This window comes from Meleagris gallopavo, chromosome 8, assembly GCF_905368555.1.
Source record: "Meleagris gallopavo chromosome 8, MGAL_WU_HG_1.1, whole genome shotgun sequence".
NCBI lineage: Eukaryota > Metazoa > Chordata > Aves > Galliformes > Phasianidae > Meleagris > Meleagris gallopavo.
In genome coordinates this window covers 1,497,561-1,519,115 of record NC_139411.1, presented here as the reverse complement: position 1 = coordinate 1,519,115, position 21,555 = coordinate 1,497,561, and the positions used below count along the sequence as shown (strand labels likewise).

At 38.5% G+C, this 21,555-nt stretch overlaps 1 protein-coding gene across 3 annotated transcripts; it reads left to right on the top strand.

Annotated features, from left to right (window-relative positions):
- The first annotated feature begins 8,506 nt into the window (after positions 1-8,506).
- Positions 8,507-19,143, top strand: LOC100551159 (pulmonary surfactant-associated protein A-like). 3 transcript variants are annotated; one of them, XM_085229575.1, is made up of 9 exons: positions 8,507-9,102; positions 9,788-9,925; positions 11,500-11,557; positions 12,873-13,007; positions 13,531-13,608; positions 15,566-15,710; positions 16,432-16,515; positions 17,649-17,726; positions 18,569-19,143. In XM_085229575.1, the coding sequence occupies exons 6-9, from the start codon at positions 15,581-15,583 to the stop codon at positions 18,943-18,945; spliced, it is 669 nt and encodes a 222-aa protein (XP_085085701.1). In that variant the 5' UTR covers positions 8,507-9,102; positions 9,788-9,925; positions 11,500-11,557; positions 12,873-13,007; positions 13,531-13,608; positions 15,566-15,580; the 3' UTR covers positions 18,946-19,143. The 3 variants fall into 3 exon arrangements, with proteins under 3 accessions (XP_085085701.1, XP_085085699.1, XP_031410195.1); XM_085229573.1 differs by having other exon boundaries at positions 8,510-9,102; positions 13,531-13,697; XM_031554335.2 differs by lacking the exons at positions 8,507-9,102; positions 9,788-9,925 and having other exon boundaries at positions 11,139-11,557; positions 13,531-13,697.
- Positions 19,144-21,555: the final 2,412 nt, after the last annotated feature.

Genomic DNA, 21,555 nt, shown 5'->3' with positions numbered 1-21,555 from the left:
AATCTAGTTTATGGAATATAATGAGCTATTTTTATACAAACTATTATTATTATTAGGTGATTAAGCTAATGGTATTTCTGCTCCATTGCACTCATATGTTCTAAGTCTAACATATCAGTCAAACAGGTGTTCATAATGTGTAGTTCAGAGACCACGATTTGATCTGAGCCATATTACTGTCGCACATGGGAACGTGGTTTCCCCAGAGTCTGAGAAGAAAAGCACATCATGTTTTCCCTCTGCATTTCTGTCATGAGACTACAAAACTGACTGCTGGAAATAATAATTGATGAATTCTCTTCTGCTGGTAAAATTTAAGTGTCTATCTACAGGCAATGTGATTTGGAACTCAGCCTTCACAGAAGACCTGTCCTATTTCTCTCTCTCCACAAGTCTGTTAATAACTTTTCCACCTTCTTCTGCTCCTGTGAGAATTACTGTGACCTCGTAGGTGACCAACAACCCAACAGCCTCTTCTTGAAAGACCCTGGTTGTGCTCTCTGCACACCAGCAAGTGCACAGGAGACGAGTACTCTGGTTTGGTTGGTTGGTTTGTTTTGTGGGTTGTCGGTTTGATATTTTTTTTTAATTCAGTTTTGTGGAGGCAAAGCCAAATGCTGCAATATACATCTAGATTACTTGGTCGGCCTCACAACTGAAATGGAAATTGTTGCTATAGAGTCTGTTGTTATGGAGATACATTTAACTGCTGTCATGCTGGCAGGCAGGAATGAGTAGAGCTTGTTTATTTGGTCAGATAGTAAGCTCTCACCCCACTCAGTGCAGAGGCTTGATGTGGAGCATGAAGAAACCGTGGCTCTAATGTATTCTCCAGAAGTTGTCAAGTGTAAAATAGTCCTAACTGAGCTTAGTTTACAACAGCTCGGAAGTTAAAATAATGTCATACTTTGTCACAAGGGACATTTTAGATGGCAGAAAAGAAAAATAATTACAGATTGTTGAAGGATGTGAGTTTTCTAGAGCGTGATATAGATGCTAATCTGCATCATATTTTCTCCTTGTTAGTAACAATGTCAACTGCATTCCTTTCCTTCACTAATTGGTGTCCTGCAGCTATGGAAACAAGAACTTTTAACATTCTGCCTGGGAGTTCGTAATCAATATTTATTATATGAAAATGCAGGATAAGGCTCAATATTTAAAAGACTGATTTGGGTTAATTAAGGGCAAAAAAGAAAGATATATTCTGGAGAGTTGAGTTCAATCTTGTCATGCTTCCGTGTTTAGAGATCTGTGGTAATTCAGTCTCCAGTGTATTAGTTGGAAAGTCGGTCTGCTTTGAGATTATCTTCAAAAACACTTTGGTATGTTTTGTGACCATTTTGTTTGAAGCTGGGTTAAGAGCAGTGCCTCCAGTAGATCAGCTGGTTAAGTCACTGTATCTTAGCTACTGATTTGAAAGGAATTTGGAGTAATATTTTGCAGATGTAAATGGCTCTGTTTTCCTATTGTCATTTTGAAAATTTAATTTCACTTCATAATGCTAAAAATGAACTGTCAAAATCTTACTGCTATGAGAGAATTTCTCTTTTAGCCTGCATCTACAGCTTCAGTCGTGCTGAGAGAAACCATTATAAAATGATAATATAAGCTTTTGGGATCTGTAGTAGTTTGGAGACAGTGATGAGAAGAATAAATATAATAGTGCTTGTGTATCTGTTTGGTATTTCGTTACACACCATGATTTTAAAATAAAAATATTCAAAGTAAATGAAAGCTGGGAAGGTTTAGGTTAGATATTAGGAGGAAGTTTTTCACACAGAGGGTGGTGAGGCACTGGAACAGGTTGCCCAAGGAGGCTGTGGATGCCCCATCCCTGGAGGCATTCAAGGCCAGGCTGGATGTGGCTCTGGGCAGCCTGGGCTGCTGGTTGGCGACCTGCACATAGCAGGGGGTTGAAACCAGATGGTCATTATGGTCCTTTGCAACCCAGGCCATTCTCGGATTCTATGTCTTTATCAGAAAATATTTAATACTGTTCCTAATTGCCGTGTCAGTGTTTCAAGAGTCCAGCTCTGAAATGTAGGTTAAACTAATTTTTACATGATTTTCCCCATGGAATACACCTGAACTTCGTGATACTGCTTGCAGCCTTATGTTAAGACTGTTTGCATTTGGAGAACACTGTACATCATTTGGATGGAATCTGCACAGACTGAAAAACACTTTGCAGGTAAGTGCGAATATTTTCTTATGCTAAAAATGCTGAAAGTGAAGCATGTGAACATTTATGTTGTAAGCTTAGTTTCATACAGTCCAAATTTTCTAGATAGCTATCTTTTTGTGCCTGATTGTGCACGTGAAAGCAAGAACAACATATAGAGTAAGTTTGAGCTATTTTTTCAAGTCTTTTCCTTGAAGTAGACACCTTGTCTTTTGAGTCCTTGAGATCTCTGACTTAAGTCATGTTTTTTAACTCAGTAAGGTAGTCTTGGTGCCCAAAGTTATGACCTTTCTCACCACCCATGTTAGGGACAACATTCACTCTTTAGTGACTCTGTTTTTTAATAGATGAACAACAGAAAGTGAGATTGAAATTGTTTTTCAAGAGGCTTAAATCAGCATCCCTGATGACCACTTAATTTTACATTAATTAGAAACTAATCTGTATTTGCTGTTATACCCCTGATTAGAACCTCTCATGTGGTGTTAATATGACCTTCACAGAGCTTCTGAGCAATTCAGGATGAGAGCAGAGTCTGTTAATCAGCTGCTGGATTTATCTTGGTAAAACACAGCGCAATTTCAGGCTGAGTACAGGCTTAGGAAGAGCTATCCTGTCACCTGTGAACAAGCCATTATTTCTGAGAAGCTCTTTTCCTTCTTTTCATTTTTGAAGTGTCATTTTTCAGTGCGATCTACAAGACGGAAATGGGAAACTATTTCAATCACTAGCACATTGTACTTACTGTTTTATTTATTAATCATAGAATCTAAATATGGGGGAGAGGTTGATAATTTATGCTTAGACTAGAGGAGAAACATGCCCTTTACTCTGGCTTATTTTCTCTCTCAAAGAAGGCATTGTCTTCATGAGTGAAACGAGCAGAGGAGTGTTATGCAGGGGAGACTGTGGCTATAGTACTACCAAAGTGGCTCTACCCTATGGCCTGGGAAAGAAAAATAATTCTTAAGTTGTAGTTTGGACAATAATGTCCAGGAAAAGAAGTAAGGCGGAGGATCTGGAAACAGAACTGCAGTCTTACATCTCTTTTAAGCTTTGCCAAATTTCTATGTACTTGCAGCAGGATTGGATTCTCTGTCTTCTCTCTAGTGAATGACTTTATCCTGAGACACCTGCAGTTAACATCCCTTTTTATGGTCTGTGACCCTACTGATGTTTTGGGCACTGTAGCTTAAGCTGTTTAGATCAGTGCTTCAGGGCAAACTGCTGCAAGACCTATTTCTTGGCTCTGTTTTATTCTGGTTTGTTTATGTCTAAAGCTGGCAGCACAGTCTGTCCCACAGAGCCAAGCTTGTGCTGTAATCCTGCATGAGGCATCTTTGCAGTGGAAGGAAGTCTGGCGTCCTCCTCCAGCCCCGGAGAGTTTCTGTACAGATAACACTTCAAGCAGCAGAAGTTTATGCTGGGCGAAGTAAATGAAATGTGAGAGAAATGGTCAACCCCCTTTTCGATGTGTGGTTTCAGAGAGACTGTGCTTGAAGGTGTTTCAGAGATGTCCCCAAAGAAATGACTAAGGAGCTTTCTATGCTCTCTTAGGGACACAGCTCTGCATCTCCACCATCAGATGAGAGCATCTGCACTGTGTGACTGCAGCAAAGATATGCACAAGAAAAGGCTCTGTGCAGCTCCACCCATTCCAAAGATGACTCCCAAGCATGCTTTTTGTTCAAACAAGAGACACTGAGCTGCTACAAACTACTCTAGCTGGACTTTTAGAGGTGGACACACCACTTCACCAAATTTATTTGGAAGTCTTGAAATCATTTAAGCAACCTAATCAGGAATACTTTGGTTTTGGTTATTTCCTACATTACCCTTTGCAGATCCAGTGGTATCTGTGCAAGGATATCCCACTCAGAAGTTGTTCAATCAATGCTGTTTTGCTTATAGACCACAAAATTTTAACTCCTCTACTTCCCCTTTATGCACTCTCTACCCTGCATATACAGCTATATGTATACACAAAAGCAAAGTTAAGGTGGGAAAAGAGAAATGTGGAAGGAAATGTGATATGTTTTCACCACCTTACTTTTTATTAAAGAGGCACACAGCAACTAAAATGAAAACAAAAACAAAGGTCCCTTTCAGCATAAATCATTCTGTGATTATATTCTGTGATTCTATTATATGATGTTACTATTACTTCCTAACCCTGTTAAGAAAATCATATATTTTTGCATCAAAAATTAGCAAAATAAGCATTAACTTGAAGAGTCGAATTGCCCTCTGTGTGCTGCTGTTTTCTAGTACCTGTTATTTAGGTTTTCTTTAGGATAAATAGCTTAAAATTGAAAAGTCTTTTAATTGAAAAGTTTTACAAGCAAGCTGAAAATGTTTTCTTCTTTTTAATCTCATATTTAAAGTGTAGATTAAGGCATAACCTGTATTTTTTGCAAGAAGGGACACAGTACATTGATTGTACAGTGAGCAAAGCTGCCACTCATCAAATAATAGCAGTTGTAAAAGCTATTAAAAGTTTCTGATGTCTCTAAGTGCTTAAGTGCATTATGTGTCTGTTCACTGAAAATTGTACACTGTCCTCCATCTCACGTTACTAGGAGCTCTCCTGTGGTTTTGAATGCTGCAGCCCTGAAGGTTCTTTGCCTAATGCTCTCAGAATAGCTCTGAATTTGGTCTTTAGCAAATTGTGTGAATCATTGAAAATTTAATAGCTTACATCACGTGTCTCTATTACAGTGGTACAGTATGTTATTTTGGAAAGGTAAAAGGACATAAATGGTGGAAGTTATTGAACAGATGAGCCTCTGGTTAACTGGAAACAATTGGGAAAAATAGATACTAGAGAAAAGCAGTGTACCACTTTGGTTGGGATCACAGTTGTTCTCTGCAGGTTTGAAAAATTGATCTTTAGAAGCAAATAGTGAAAAATCTACTTCAGGTTGAGATGATTGCCCAAGAGAAGAGCGGAAAGGGACTGACCTTGTGAAAGGGGCACTCTGTGTGCTCAGCTGGCTGGCCCTCTCACCAGGCTGTCACAGGGAGGAGGCTAGCCCCATGCAAAGTGCCATTAAGACTTCATGCTCAGGGGCTGCACCCTCTCTTCAGTCCAGAGATATTTCTTCCTTTGTGCAATACACACACAGCTGCAATTGCACAGCCCAACCTTGAGAGCATGTGAACAAACCTCTGAAAAGGCACAGTTAAGAAAAGACTTGTGCTGTGCTCATTTTCTAGCTGGATACCCTGAGACAGTCTGGTAAGATGGACAAGCAGTGAGACTACCAGGACGTAAACATATTTGAAGCTCTTTCATGCAGATTCCCATTCCTGACAAATGATCATGTTCCTATGCCTGACAGCTGCTGATGTTGTCTCTGTCACAGTGCATTCTCTCACAAACTTGAGATATCATAGATATCATAGAACCACAGAACTACCAAGTTTGAAGACCTCTAAGATTGTCCTGTCCAGCCATCCGCCTATCACCTTGTCCCTCAGTACAACACCTAAATGTTTCTTGAACACCTCCAGAGTTGGTGTCTCCACCACCTCCCTGGGCAGCCTATTCCTCTACCTGACCACTCTCTTGGAGAGCGATTATTTCCTGACGTCCAACCTGAATTTCCCTTGGTGCATCTTGAGACCATTCCTTCTAGTTCTACTGCTAGTTACATGGGAGAAGAGGCCAGCTCCCACATCACCACAGCCTTCCATCAGGTAGTTGCAGAGAGCAGTAAGATCTTCCTGAGCCTCCTCTCCTCCAGACCGAACAATCCCAGCTCCCTCAGCTGCTCTTCATAAGGCTTGTGCTCCAGACCCCTCACAGCTCCTTTACAGGGTGAATACTACAACCTGCTTCCCCCTCATGATTGTGCAGAAGAATGTTTAGAGAACAAGCAAGGAAATTATTGGTGATAGATGTGAGAAACCACAGAAAATAGAAAAATTGGAATATTCTTAGCGGGACAGTAGCTGCTTTTAGTGACTTTTGTATATGTATCTGACAATATCTGCCCCCTCCCTGGAAGCATTCAAGGCCAGGCTGGATGGGGCTGTGAGCAACCTGGTCTAGAGGGAGGTGTTCCTGCCTATAGCGGGGGATTGGAACTACATGATCTTCAAGCTCCCTTCTAACCCAAACCATTCTATGATTCTATATTGGTCTAGATTCCAGGTAGACTTCACTGTACTCATGGCATATGTGCTTTGATTAGTGTGAGAAGGGTTGATTTCATTCAGCATGTGTTTGAAAGCTCCAATCTCTGCTTATATTTCCTGAACAGTACGGGTAGGTCAGCAATCTGTAACATCTTGTATAGTCACTGCTGCAGAAATAATATTTGAACAAGATAATGGTTATGCAGCTGCATGGCAGCTTTGGGATCTGAGGCAACAAGAACAGAAGTTGCTGGTTGTGCTTTGCATTTCAAATGGAAAAGGTATTGAGATATACACAGTCTATTGCGAAGGTATGCATGTATTTGTCATGCTTAGCAGAACGGACCTGAAAAACCATCTAGTGATGTGTTTATGCGTTGTCCCATCTCTGGAGACTTTCAAGGCAACTTGATCTAGCTGTGGTGTCCCTGTTCATTGCAGGAGAGATGGACTGGATGACCATCAAAGGTCCCTTCCAACTCTAAGGACTATGATTCTAAGAAATCTCCAGGGCAGGCTGTAGATCGAATTGCTCCACTAGGAACACAACAGGTAACTGAGATAGCTATTTATTAATAATAGCTATTATTAATAATAATTTCATTGGGATTCTATTGTCTTACTAAGAAGAACAACATTTAATATTCAAGATCTCGTATAAGGCTGCTATACAGGCTATAAGGAGTGACCCTCGTGGAATAAAAAAATTATTTAAGTAGTTGACATTCATGGTTATTACATTTCTCAGGGTTATTAAACATTCTGTCTGATTTGTTGTGCAAGCTAAGTCTGCTGTGTTTTAAGAACATACTGAGCAGTTCAGTTTGTACTGAGCTCAAGCAATACTCAACATTCCCACCTCTGTAGAAAGAATCTGAAGTTATGGGACTGTTCATTCTCTTTTGTTTTCTTTCTGTGTCTCTGGGTCTTCATCGGTTCCTTCTTTCTATCTGCCTACATAGATGAACTCTAGGAGACTTTAATTAGCTTGCTGTAAAAGAAATATACAACAGAATTGAAAGAAAGCAGATGGGAATGTCTTTTTTAATGCAAACTTGCACTACAGGTTGCAATGGCTTGTGCCTCAGCACAAGGGAAACATTATCAGTGTCTGTTATCCTGTTCAGTGATTGAATGCCCACCTTTTCCTCTCTCAGTATCTGATTAGAGAAAATAATTTCCTTCCTGTGGTTTCTCAGAGCTTTGTCCTCTGAATTTTCCCTTTCCTTATTGTCTTTCCCCGCAGCTCGTTACATACCTAAGGAAGTTTCTTAAGGACAGAAAAGTATCCAATTCCCAGTGAAGGTCACTGGAACGTTAGTTTATGTACAGGTGTTACATTTTAGACTAAAAGTAATTCGCATATTCCTACATTATTATATATGAAGTGTGCCCTGAATCATTCTGTCCAGTACAAAAACACCTTTCTGTGTTTGAAAACTAAAAATTCAAGACATTGGCACTGTTTTGCTCTGCTCCCAGTGGCTGCTTTACTGGAATACAGGAGTAAACAAGAAAAAAAGTACTACTGGGTGCTGTGCTGTTTAAAGTGTCATATTTTCAGCAGCTTGAATTTCAGTTGCATTGTAGCAGTCTTCTAATCCTCACAAATGAATATATGTGGTTCGTTGTGTTAATCTTTCTGATTCTGAGCTCAATGTTAACATTTTATAATCAGAACAAAAGATCTTGGTATAGCCCAGACTATAGTAATAGCTGAATAACAATCAAAATTGTATAACAGGAGTGTGGCTTTAGCACTGATTATCTAAGGGTGTAATCATGGCACGTGTTCAAGAGGAGGTCATGCTTTTTATTTGGGCACCAGGCGTAGATTTTAAGTTTCTGTTTGCAGCATGCAGAATTCTGTGCCCTAATTTAAATAAGTCATCCTGTTCTTGAGAGAATCATCTCAGCTTAAACCTATTTACTTAGCCAATTGCATCTTTATTATCTGTTAGTAGATGAGTAGTTTTGTCATGCCAAGTCTCGCTGAACTCTCTGTCATAACTCTTCTTTATGTAGTTTCAAGTCAGTTCAGCTGTCCTCAAAACACAAGGAAATCAGTGTGCTTCCTTGGGCACTGACTTTTATGGTCTTTGGCATCACGGATCTCTGGCTGTCCTGACAGCAGTGCCTTCTGCCAGGGATTCATTAGTGGAAGATAGAGTCGCTAGGAGCAGGGCCATGTGCCTGCACTGCGTTAGAGTTCTGCACTAAGGCAGGGAGTGATGGAGCCCTGAGGCATCACTTGCTGTCTCTGTTACACCCCTCCTGGCCCTGGGAAGAGAGATCTGGGCTTCCTAAGGGGAAGCACAAAGCCACCAGGCAGGATGTGGCTGGGCTCGCAGCCATGTGTCGCTAGCCTGGCCAGGTGCTCTGCAGCTCTGCACAACAGGGAAGCTGAAATAATGAAGTGCCTTAATATCTACCTCTGATTAAAAAAAAAAAAAAAAAAGGAAATTCAGTGTTCCTCTGTACTTCTGCACTAATCAGAATCTAAAACGTACAGTTATAAGAGAAGCAGGTTCAATATATTAACTGTTATATGCTTCAAACCACACAATTAGCTAAGACAAAGCTTTTCGTTCAATCTCTTCAAAAGCTCTACGCAAAAATGAAAACTTGTGATGCCTATTTTGTCTTCATTTTCAGCTCGTAATGGAGTAACAACCATGAAAAATGGGATTTCCTGGGAATTCATTAGCAGTTGGGATCCCCTCAGTAAGATGCAGAGCTTCATTTTACTGTGACCATCAGGCCTGAGGAGCAGCTCGGTGAGTTTATTTTCTTTCATAACTCTTTATTTTCTGCCTTGTGCATTCAATAACGTGTTTCTCCCAGGGACTTGGACTTTCAATTGCAATGTTTGCAATGCTTTTGGATATATGTGTTGTAACATTTAGCAGTGAGGCATTAGATGGGCCATTTCCCAGCAATAATAAAAGTAATAACAGCTTTAAAAGGTTTTTGGTTTGTTGGTTTTTTTATTTTTTTATTTTTTGCTATCTGCAGCCTAGATTATCATCTTATTTTAAATTGACAACAAGGGCCAGGTGGCTGCTATAAGAGTAAGATATGAATTACGATCTTATGCTTCCAAGGCAGTCTTGGCCAGGGGCTGTTCAGGCATAAATTGGTTCCTATTACTTATTTGCAAAGGAGGGGGAAGGTATTGTTCATTTCCATGGGAACACCATGTAGCAGAACACACGCATGATTACTCTGTATTATTTCCAGTAAAAAGCCGATATTTACTCCATCTTAACAGCTAACAACTGACACTGCCATGGGTATTTCTATTGTGTTGTTCAACAAGGACTAGGAATTACCTTCCATGCTGTTTTGCAGTATTCCCAAAGTTAGGGCCATATGCCTAGCAAAGAAAATAAAGGGTGGAATTATGAGGAAGCTCCAAAAGTAATGCCTCCTGTTTCATTATGTTGGTCCGTGGCATCACAGGTGGATGTTGGTGGTATGGCAGCAGAGGCTGAACCTTCCCACCAATATTCCATTGCATTCTGTGGCCATGTGAAAGATGGCAGCAGAGGGGCAGTCTGACAGAATGGCATTTGACGTGGAAGTGCATATGAAGCAAAGGTATGTCATTGAATTCCTCCATGTGGAAAAAATGGCACTAATTGCTATTCACTGATGCTTGCTGAATGTCTGTGGTGGCCAAACAGTGGATGTGAGCACAGTGTCGATGTGGGTGGTGCGTTTTACCAGCAACAACTGTGGGTCACCTCCACTGGTGCAGTTATTCATGAATGTGGCATGCAGTCTCTTGTTCATCCCTTGTGAAAATGCATAGCTAATGGCAGAGAATATATTGAAAAATGTTTTGTAGCTGAGAATTTGCTCTCTCAGTGTTATTGTGCTCTTTGTGTACCTATTATAGTTTCTGTGGCAATACTTTCAGAGCTAGTAATGGGGCCTACAGGATAGAATATTGATGTTTTGAGGGGAAAAAAAAACAACATGCCAACAAGCTCCTTCTGTGACCTTGGAGATTGCATCTCTCTAAACTAACTTTTTCACAGCTAGAGAAAAAAAAAAAAAGGGAAGACTTCTTGGAAATCATTGTTAGATTGTGAAGTTTAAGTGAGATGCCAACTATGAATCTGTAGTTTAAATCTGTGTCTTCAGTTGAATGAGAAAAAAGGAACCAGATGTAATCTCTAAAAAAAAGACAAGTGCTTCTTCTTTCTACCATGCTTCTAAGCTTTTGATTGGAAAGAAGCATGCCTGCTTTTTTTTTTTTTTTTTTTTTTTCACAAAGTCTGTGGAAAAACTAGTCGCTCCTTTTCTTGATAATACAGTTTGAATTTGCTTTTCCTAGACTAGAAAATAGATTGAAAGGGATTATCAAATTACTTGAAGTCTTTATCTTTTTTGTCTAAAGTTTTCTGTCCTTTGCAAGCACACTGTTAGGCAAGATTTGTCAGTAAGTTCTGATGGAGTTGGTTCCTCCCCACAAGTTCCCTGTGGCTGCTGTCTTGTCTTTGTGAGCCTTTCCATCTGTATTCAGCAGTTCTTTCTCCTCCTTCATCCACCCATGTCACACTGAGACGTAAAAATCTCTGCCCCAGATGGCACTGTATCGCTGACAGCATGTGACTAATACTATGTTTGTTCATAAATATAAATATGCCTCATCAGCAATTACATTCTTCTGTAAGATACTTATCTGTGAGTTAGAGTGGCATAAATCTAGAGTACACAGCAATGACACGAGTTTTAAGGCCTATCAACTGTAAAACTTGTATTCTTTCCTTATAAAAGATGTAGTAAGGTATCCTCATCTCTACTTTTTCATCCTATTCCTATAATCAATGCACTATAAACCAGCATAAAAATTATTTTATCAATGTTTCTTATTTTCCAAAGGTGAGAGAACTGTTGACCTTCCCCTGTTCATTGTATGGCCTCATCTTAAAATTAAGGTGCAGATGGAGAGAAGGGAGTGCTTGCTTATTGGATTGATTTCATACTTAATCTGTGACATAGCTTTAGTCCCCAGTATTTCTGACAAGAACCTACCCTGATGTTAACGAGGCTTCTTAAAAACTGAGAACGGGCACCTAAGTCTGAACTATTTAACATCAGTAGAGCGCATAGGTAGCAGTGAAAATTCTAGCCAAACATTGAGCATGGATGTTTCTTTGACGAAGGCAAAGATGGAGAACTGACCACAACTACTTGCCATGCAGATGCTGTGCCAAGGACAAGGTAAGGCAGCTGATTTCAGGAACTTGCAGCACAGTGACATATTTAAGATAAATGTTCCACAAGTTACTAAAATAAACTACTGTGTCTATACAGCACTGCATTTTATGTGACAGTGTGCTATATAGCTTAAAGTAGATTGGACTATGATAAGGCTGTTAGTAACCAGTTCACTTCCAAACAGCGAGTTGAGCAAAATGGAAAGTTCACCTAATTTTCTGATTGGGTGTTTGAAGGTATTATAAAAGAAAATTGTTCCAGTTTTGAAATGACCTTGGCATTTATTAGTTGTCAGACTGCTTTTTTGAGGCTCACAAGCCCAGCTGCCTCATAAAGAAGCAGTCTTTCTGGATATATGACATGTTTGAAAACCAGATTTCATCTTTTTCCAAAATTCTCCATTGCTAACAATTGAATAGACTGTTGTGGGGCTTGGGTTCAGTTTCCTGGCATTACCCACATAATGCCATACCAGCATAATTCGTGTGTCAGAGGACCTCAGAAGGAATCTTACTGTTCTACTTATTGACACAAAGAAGGATGCAATATCAGGGTCCTGCTGAAATCACTGGAGTACCCAAGCTGGGTTTTGATGATGTTACTCTTTTTAAGAACTTTGGCCATTGCCAAAAGGCTCACCTGTAGATTTCAGAATTCTAAGCCTTTTAGCTATTCGATGAGGATGCCAGGTTGTAGAAAAATAAAATATTTGCTTTCTTTATTCCTTACTCTTCAGTATATTTGTTTTCCTTAATTCCTTGCTACTTCACAAAGGAAACCAAATCTAATGGTGGGTGATGATTTAACGTCTTACCAGCTCCTATTGTGCAAGTATAATCTGGCTGATGGTAGAAGAATTTTTCTGAAGTGTATATTTATTTTAAGCTGTTGGTACAAGATAATAACTTGGCTGATAATGGCTTATGATGTATAAAAACTTGCCACATTTTACTCTTGCCACACTTTCCTGAACAGAGGCAGTCTGTGGCTGTTGAGGTTTTACTGAATTCCCTGTTCAACGTTTCCAGTTCTGTATTTAATTTTGTGAACTGCAAACTGTGTTCAGCGGAAGAAGCAATAGTAATTTGCCCAGGTTTATAAGGTTGCTCATCGATTAAAGTTGCAAGCATATGCATAGGGATGTATGTGGGCACTGGTACCCCAGAGCAGTATTAACCGTTGCAAATGCTGTAGAATTGCCTAGAAATTGGACCTATGAGATCATGTCCTGATAAGCTAGATTCCCAAGAATGTGGACACTTAATCATTTAGAATATTCCTTGCCAAAATCTAGATTGAGTTTATTCTTATCTTGCAGCTGCAGAAGTTTTTCAGAGCTGTAAATACTTCAGAAGTCTGCAGCCACTTGGAAACAGAACAATTAATGTCTTCATTGCATTGAATTTCCTGCTACCTGTGTCATTCCCAAAGCACAACAGCATTCACGAGCAAGGTATTTTACCTACTAATACCTAACCTACGTTTTATACGCTTAATTATTTTCATCTACTACAGTTTCAGCTGATGAGGCTAGACGTTTTTAAAAATGATTAGCCCGCATTCAAACATTTGCTGCATATCAGGTAGGGGGAAGAATTTTGAATATAGATCTTTTATAACAGTTTTTGAGAGCTAATTATTGGAGGGGAAAAGAAATAAAAAAGGAGACTGGTATCTCCTCAATCTGTTAAAAACATTGGTGGCCACATCTCATTTTTGTTTTCATAAAAACGAGAAAAAAATTGTTACGTTCATTGGAATTCTATTAAAATTTTGTGCCTTTGTATGAAAGTACAATTCTGGAGTTACCTGTTGAATTGTTTTTTCCTTGTTAAAAAATGAAACTTGAACCTTTTCTTTTATAATAGAAATTTATATTTATCAGCATTAAAAATTTCTCTCAGCATTTGCATAACAAGTGTGTAAGCAAAACTAGAAGGCTTATTTGTGCCCTGATTATCCAATCTCTGCTTCAGCACAGTGTCGTTGAACAAGAATCATGCTATATAAAGGGGCGTTGTGAGAAGTGCTCATTTTCACTTAGAAGCAGAAAGGTAAGTTTGACTTTTCATAAATCACAAGGAACTTCAGCTAGTAGGGAAACCTGTTCCAGCATTTCTGTGGTCACATTTACATTTAAAAGGTAATTTTTTTTTTGCTTTAATAGTGATGGGGGGGGAAGGGAGAAGTGTATTTTTTTTTCACTTACATTGGTAATTTTACTGAATGCAGAGGTGCCTGAAGGATACCAGATTGTGGTGACTGATGAAGGTCATTAAAAGTAGATTAATACTGAAGAGTTGCCTTTCCATTTTGTTATATAACTGATCAGAACTCTGGCTGTGCATCATGATCCCATTATGAGCTGGATCCAGTAGTTCATTTAAATGCAATTCCCTAAATGATCAGCATCAGAGGAAAAGTACCTGTTGTAATTGCATTCTCTTATCTTGGTGACATAAGTATGCCCAGCTACCTAAAGTGGTTTCTATTACAGTCTTTTATAATCTGCTCTCCCCAGTCATTGACCAGCATTGTCAGAGGGATCTGTTAGCCTTCAACACAGGAAATGGTAAACAATCTGAAACAGTTCAGATTCGTGCTTGAAATGTGACAGTGCTTTAATACAGCATGCAGGTTCTCGGGTTGATTAGAAATGTACTTGTTAAAGAAGATAATCCTGGCCACAAGGAACTGGCACTATGACGTAAGCTATGCATCTGTGCTAAAACTTAAGACATACATGAATATTCTTATATTCAAGGGAATGTTTCACCAAATTGAGTTTGATGTGACATTTCTCTAGACAAACAAGTAAAATTTGCTCTTAAAAATATTCAGAATTGATGTATACATAGAATGTAAAAAGCCTTTTACAGTAAAGTCAGCCTAGCAGATGAAACCTTATTTCATATTTTTAAAGCTCAATCCAGTTGTGCATATCCATTCAATAAATGGCACTAATAATAAACTGAGATTCTAATTCTGCTCTTCACATATGCTTTGAAATAAATTCCTTGTACTAACTGATGAACACCCATTTTTTAGCTAAAAGAATAGTACATGGTCATCTAATTGTAAAGTGTGAAGTCAAGGTTTGTATGTCAGCCCACCCAGGTCATCTCGTTAAAACTGGATACTTGTTCTGACATCTTGAACCTGTCTTTCTCTCTCATTTTTAGCTGAGTAATGTCAATAACCGAATACCTCCATGACATAACATTTTTCATCAGTTCAAGTTTTATAACCACACAGCATTGGCCAATGCTACAACGATCCCTGGTTTGACAGCACTTTCTACTCATAATATCTCAGCACAAAAAATTACGTCCTTACTTAGTGTTATGCCAGAAAGGATAAAATAAGATGAGTGGGCCTATTGGCAACCAGCAAACATGCTTTTTTTGGAACACTAACTCAGACATCTTCAAGCTTGTAGAATTTTGTTCAGAGAAAGGATTGTAATATCAGTTGAGCTATAAAATGTTGGCCATGTGTAAAATTCTCTACTACTCAACCTACTTCAAATAAGTGTGCCTAAGTCATATCGTCCTTAAAGAGATTGCCAAGTAGCTCCAAACCTTCACAATGACTGCTGTAACAGATTGTGCCTTTCAGGTAGGTGTCATATATGTCTATGTTTTGTTGAGTGATTGTAGGTCTTATAAATAAGTAATGGGTTAAACTTGGTCAGTTTTACACGAGCTCATTTCTCAAGGATTAATCCAACAAATAATCAGTAATAGCAAAAATGACTATTTGCTCCCACTGCTCCCAAATGTCTAACAATCTTTCTGTAGTACGTATGTCAATTGATATCAGTCTAGAAACATTTATATGGATAGGCTATGATAGCAAAAGAAACCATATACCTTAAACTTTACTTTATTTGAACAAGTATAGAATGTAAATTTCAAGAAGGGAACATAAAAAAAGCTATTCAATTCTATCAGCCACTGCCTACATGTTTTACAGAATCACTGCTTAACAGATACATGCATTTTCTTACAGCTTCCCTGAGCAACCATGTTGTCTTACTCATTCTGCATGATTGCAGCAGCAGTTGCTTTATTAATGCCTTGCCACGCACAAAACTGTGCAGGAGCTCCTGAGCTACCCAGTATCCCTGGAGTTAGTGGACTGCCTGGTCTGGGAGGTAACAGTAGTAATGCTCTTCATGTACATGTATCAATCATTACTCTTCAGTAAGAAAATAATTATTTGTTCTCTTTTCATTCAGACAAAATAAGACAACAGAAGATGAATTTCAATGTTTAGTGATTTCAAATTCTAGTAAATCCAGAGTGTGATTTTCTGCTCTGATCTTTTGTTCACATTTCCAGCCCACAGCTAACTTTCCATTTTTGGAAGAACTCCTTGTTCTGAAGGCTAAATGACTGGCATGGAAGGGTATATGTTCACAAGCAAGTGGTGCTGTAGGTGGAGGGAAAAACTGAATGGAGGAAATATTGGCTTGATATTTTTCCTAAAAGATAGACCATAGTTTATCAATATTTAAACATAGAAAAATAATATATGTACATATATACATATAGTGCTTTTCTGTTGCCTTTCCAAAGGGAATTGCTTCTTCTACAGCAAAAGATTTTTTGTTTGAATAAAATATTATTCTAGTAAGTATTTACAAATGCAACAAAAATTTGCCTAGTATTTTTCTGCAGCGTTAAAAAATGATACACAGAAAAGTATCTTTCTCAGGAATATAGTTTGCATTGTGTAATTGTATTTCAGGTCCATTACTAGGCTGAAAGCAATAAAAAAGTTATTCATTATCTCAAACTGCAATTTGTTAGATATAAGTTCTATTGTTTGCTGATGTTTGCCCCTTAAAATAAAATTATGCTCCTCTTATCCAGGTCTCAACAGATACTTTGGAGGTCTATTCCAGCCTTACAGAAAAGAGAAACTTCCTGAACGTCAGTGGTTACAAAGACAGCAAGGTGAGAAAGGAGTGAAAGGGATCAACAGCAGGTTTGCAGCACTAGGTGAAAGAGGCTGATCTCTATATAACATTTTGTCAGAAAAGTGACTCCTTTTTTTAAGTCAAATGTCCTATTTTTCACTAATGGTAACACGATCACAAAAGCACCCCAGTAATTTCTTAGTACATTTAGGATTATTGTTACTGGTGGAAATATGCATGAAAGCATCCAGTGCATTTAGAACCATCTACATGGAAACCCTCCTGTATCAGTGTTTAGTTTACCTTAAAATAAGGAGTAAAAACACAAAGCATCCATTCAGCAACATAAAAATAAAATTATAATCTAAATTTTGCTTGATGCCAGAGGAAATAGACCCTCTCCAAAATAGCTGTTGTGCCAGTTCAGTAACAATTATGAAAATGAAACAAGTCCTCTTTGCAAAGCCACGGTAAAATATTTTATCTCAGGACCCTTATATTCTTATAGACATGACATAAACTCCAGGCTATAAAAAATATTTTTTCTGTGTGTAAGTAAATTTTGAGTTTTTCCGAGGGCTGTGGGGTTTTCTTTGTTTATTTTGGTACAGATTAGTCAGAAAGTGACAAAAATATTTTAAAAATACTTGTTTTACTCCGGGTTGTAGTTAAAATACATTATACACTGGTTAGTTTTGAAAAAAAGTTAGTTTTATCCAGTGAGATACATTGATACATGAGATTTTGGCTGCGGGGTGACCTCACTGCAGCCTTTCAGTGTCTAAAAGGAGCCTACAAACAGGAGGGGAGTCAACTCTATGAAAGGGTAGATAACAGCAGGACAAGGGGAAATGGTTTTAAGTTGAGGGAGGGAAGATTGAGGTTGGATGTCAGGGGGAAGCTCTTTACTATGAGAGCGGTGAGGTGCTGGAACAGCTGCCCAGAGAGGCTGTGGATGCCCTGTCCATCCCTGGAGGTGTTCAAGGCCAGGTTGGATGGGGCCTGGGCAGCCTGGGCTGGCATTAAATGTGGAGGTTGGTGGTCCTGCATGAGGCAGGGGTTCGAAGCTTCACGATCCTTGAGATCCCTTTCAACTTGGGCTATTCTTTGATTTCTATAACCAGAACCTACCTTTTCCTGATTGTGTAACTTCTATTTTCACCTGTTTAGATCTGTCTACTTCTTTTGACGATGAACTCCGCAATGTTTTACTGAATCTAAGACAACGACTATTCCAGCTTGAAGGAGGTAGCTTTTTCATTTTTAATTTTTTAGCTCTCAATCATTTCCAGTGCAATGGGCAAAATTAATTATAGAATCAAGACTTGTAGAAAAGAAATCACGCTTGAAAAAATGGAACTACATTCCAAAACTAGAAGTTGCTGTGAAACATCACGGAGGTGTCCTAGGAATGTTGTAGAGCTCGTACTCATTTCCTGTAGTGCTACTAAGTTTTGGCCTTAGGTCAAGTAGACCCAAACCTTCAAAGAGAAATTAGGTTTCTTATTCCTACTACTGACAGTGTAGAATAAGATGTAGTCTATCTACACCATCTTAAAAAAAGAACTTGTGCAGTTCGTTACCTATTAAGACTGTTAAGAATAAATTGAATTAACTTAGATGCTCTAATAATGCCCAGTACAATTAGATGTCCAGTAAGCAGCACAAAGCTTGTTTGTAAGACAGCCTGAAGTGTTGCTTTGCACTTTACAATGTTCTGCATTTTTGAACTGCAAGGTAAGATGTACTTAGGCATATGAGAAAAGGAACAGTAAAGAAAGGTATTTTCTTAGTGGGAGAGAAAAATGCAGCCTTCTCACAGGAGCACTGAGTACATTTATTCAAATTTCATTCCTATTTCCAAAAAAATCTGAATGGCATTGCAACTTCCACACTGATTCATGGAAACTCTTCACCCTTGTTGTCTACTGCTTTCATTTCTATCTACCAGCAATGATATCATTGTAGGTCGTGGAAAAGTTTTGTGTACTGAGTACTTAATTTTCTCTACACCTCTTTAGTTCTCTGCTTTCTCATCAGTATGCCACAAGAAATAAGAAAGTGAGCAAACTTTTCTTTTCATGTTTCAGTGCTTGCTTTGAATGGGAAAATAACAAAAGTAGGAGAGAAAATATTTGCCAGCAATGGAAAGGAAGTCAATTTTTCATCTGCCCTAGAATCCTGTGAAGAGACTGGAGGAACTCTTGCAACTCCCATGAATGAGGAGGAGAATAAAGCTATTATGGGCATTGTGAAACAGTATAACCGATACGCTTACTTGGGTATTAAAGAGAGTGACACTGCAGGTCAATTTAAGTACATGAATGGCCAACCTCTGAATTATACCAACTGGCAACAGTATGAGCCTAATGGCAAAGGGACAGAAAAATGTGTAGAGATGTACACTGATGGAAACTGGAAAGACAGAAAATGCAACCTGTACCGCCTCACAATCTGTGAATATTAGAGAATAACCTTTCAGGCACCTGAGAACGAACGTGGAGACCATGAAATACCCTGTGTTTCATTCAGACTGATGCAATTTCTGCAATTATTTTATGTCAGAAAATCTAAAATGAATCATATTACTAGATATTTTTATGCTTAAGAAAATGCCAAATATAGAAGGTGATTAACTTACTTAATTAAAATGTGCTTAATCTGATATACTTGTCTCTCTTTTTGGAGAGCTGAGAGCTCAGAATTCACTGGTCGCAACAGACTGTCTCTCTCCACTAGGTCTACATGAAAATTAGAGGAAAATTCCAAGGACAGGGTTTGGATATCGGAAAAAAACTGAAGATAAAATTACCTTTGATTGAAAACACTGTGAAAACATAGTGAAAACATTTCCACGTATTTCATAAATAGCCTTACAGATCATGAATAGATTTCACTGGACCAATGAAGGTCTTTGGACTTGAGTATCTCCTAGAACAATAAGGCTCTCCTAAAAGCCTTAAGTGACGTGTGTCATAGTGAAGCATGTATTAATACATTTAGCGTCCATATTTAACCATCTTTATAAAAATACTAACAGTACTGGTAGCAGTTAATTTTCTTAGTTAATCAGAAACCACTCTCTGTAAAATACTGATAAACATTGCCTTTGATTTATGTAAACGTATAAAAAGGTACGTAAAACACTAAAATTGCATTTTTTTCCTAAAACATCACATTCTCTCATAAAATTATGACCATTGTTGTGTTAAAAGGCCACTTGTCGTCTCCCACATAACTGATCAAGCATATACTATTTGAGGGGAGCAGGTAGAAGTTCAATCAATTCAAACACAAACTACATCTCTATTGATGTCGTGCCAATAAACCACAAAGACCACGATTCAAATCTCCTAGTATCGAGAAGGATTTTTTCAGAAAGTGCTTTTCCTGCCTCTCAGTTTCAGTAGCAGGCTGGGACAGTAAGAACTCAAAAAAGGACTAGAAGTAGAAATCCTCATACGCTTACCCTACATAGGGAAGTCCTGGGTTCATCCTGGGCTCATTGTAAAACAACCTGAGGGAGAAAAGATAGTACTGGAGTTAAATCACATGCATAATAGCTTTTACTTCATCTTTTTTTCCTTCCCCACAACTGACTCTGTGAAGTGAGCTTATATGAACCTGGACTTGACTTTGGGCAGTGTTTCCCCTGCCCTATCCTTGTTGTGAAAGGGATGGGGTCTGTCCAATGTCGTCATTTGAAGCTTTGTTGGGTAGGAAAGCTTTAGGATGTTCAGACATCAGCACAAGCTTAATCTGGTGGGAAGGGTGGCTGGTGTGCTGTGATGGACAGTTACAGGATCTTCAGAAAAGACAGGCAGGGCACTAAGAGGGTGGTGGGCATAGGACAGGCTCCCCAGGGCAGTAGTCATGGCTGGGAGCTGCTGTTCAAGAAATGCCCAGGTAACACTCTCAGACATAGTCTGATTTTTGGGTGGTCCTTTGTGGAACTAGAGTTGGACTCCATGACCGTCTTTATGGGTCACTTCCAACCTGGGATATTCTATGGTTCTATGATGTGGAAAAGGAGGGGATAATTCTCATCAAGACCACATACAGAACTTCAGCTGATCTGAGAATGGATGTGAAAATGGGAAAAACACACTCAGCAGCATGCTGGATAGACTTCAAAATGTGAACACGCTTTACAAAATAGCATTCTTGGAGACCTATAATGACAATAAAAATTTTGGCAAAAATTTCAAGTGGGAAGGAACAGATCATACCATGAAAATGATTCTGTCAGATTACCTTGAGAAAAGATGGGGCTGAAGTAATAGTTTTTACTTTTTCTGCGTCTTACAAAAAAATTGAAGATTTACTTAAATCTACCTCTACCTTTAAAATTTTTATTATCAATATTTTAGTTAGCTATTGATATTTTACTAAGTAAACTTTGTTTGGAATTTTTGGCTTTCAAGCATACAGCTTCTTTGTTAGGGGGAGATGATCAAACATCACAAAACAACACCATGTTGGAGAAGGCTAAAAAAAAAAAAAAAATCACTCTACTGATGTGCTGATTTATTATTTGAAACAAATTTGCATGTTCGTTGCATAGATGTCTCGCTAACTTCAGGGTGTTCTATTTGTTAAGCCATTATTTATTCCCATCATATCAATGTATACATGACGACTATATAAGGTTCTTATTAAAATATATACATAATGTCCTTATTAAAATTAACATGTAAATCTTAGATAACATACTATCTACCTCTGAGGTAATTTCCAGCTTAGAGCAATATCTTCTTTTATAACTGCGTAATTTAATTGGATGCATTATCTTAGAAATACTGTTACCAATTTTGAGCACTCAGAAATCACTCCTCCCTCTCTGTGCACCAGTCCCTCTCACATATAAAGAAACTGATTTCAGTTTACATCAAATAAGTATCTTTCAGTGTATTCCTGATTTTTGTGGGGGGAAAAAAAAAAGGCGGTTGGGGGGGAGGATGAAAACAATACCCACGGTTCATCAGAAAACTGAGGTCCAGTTCAAACTTGTGTGAACATACTAAGTGACTGGATGTGACCTAGGGTGTCAGGGCTACCTTATACTGTAAAAATTGTG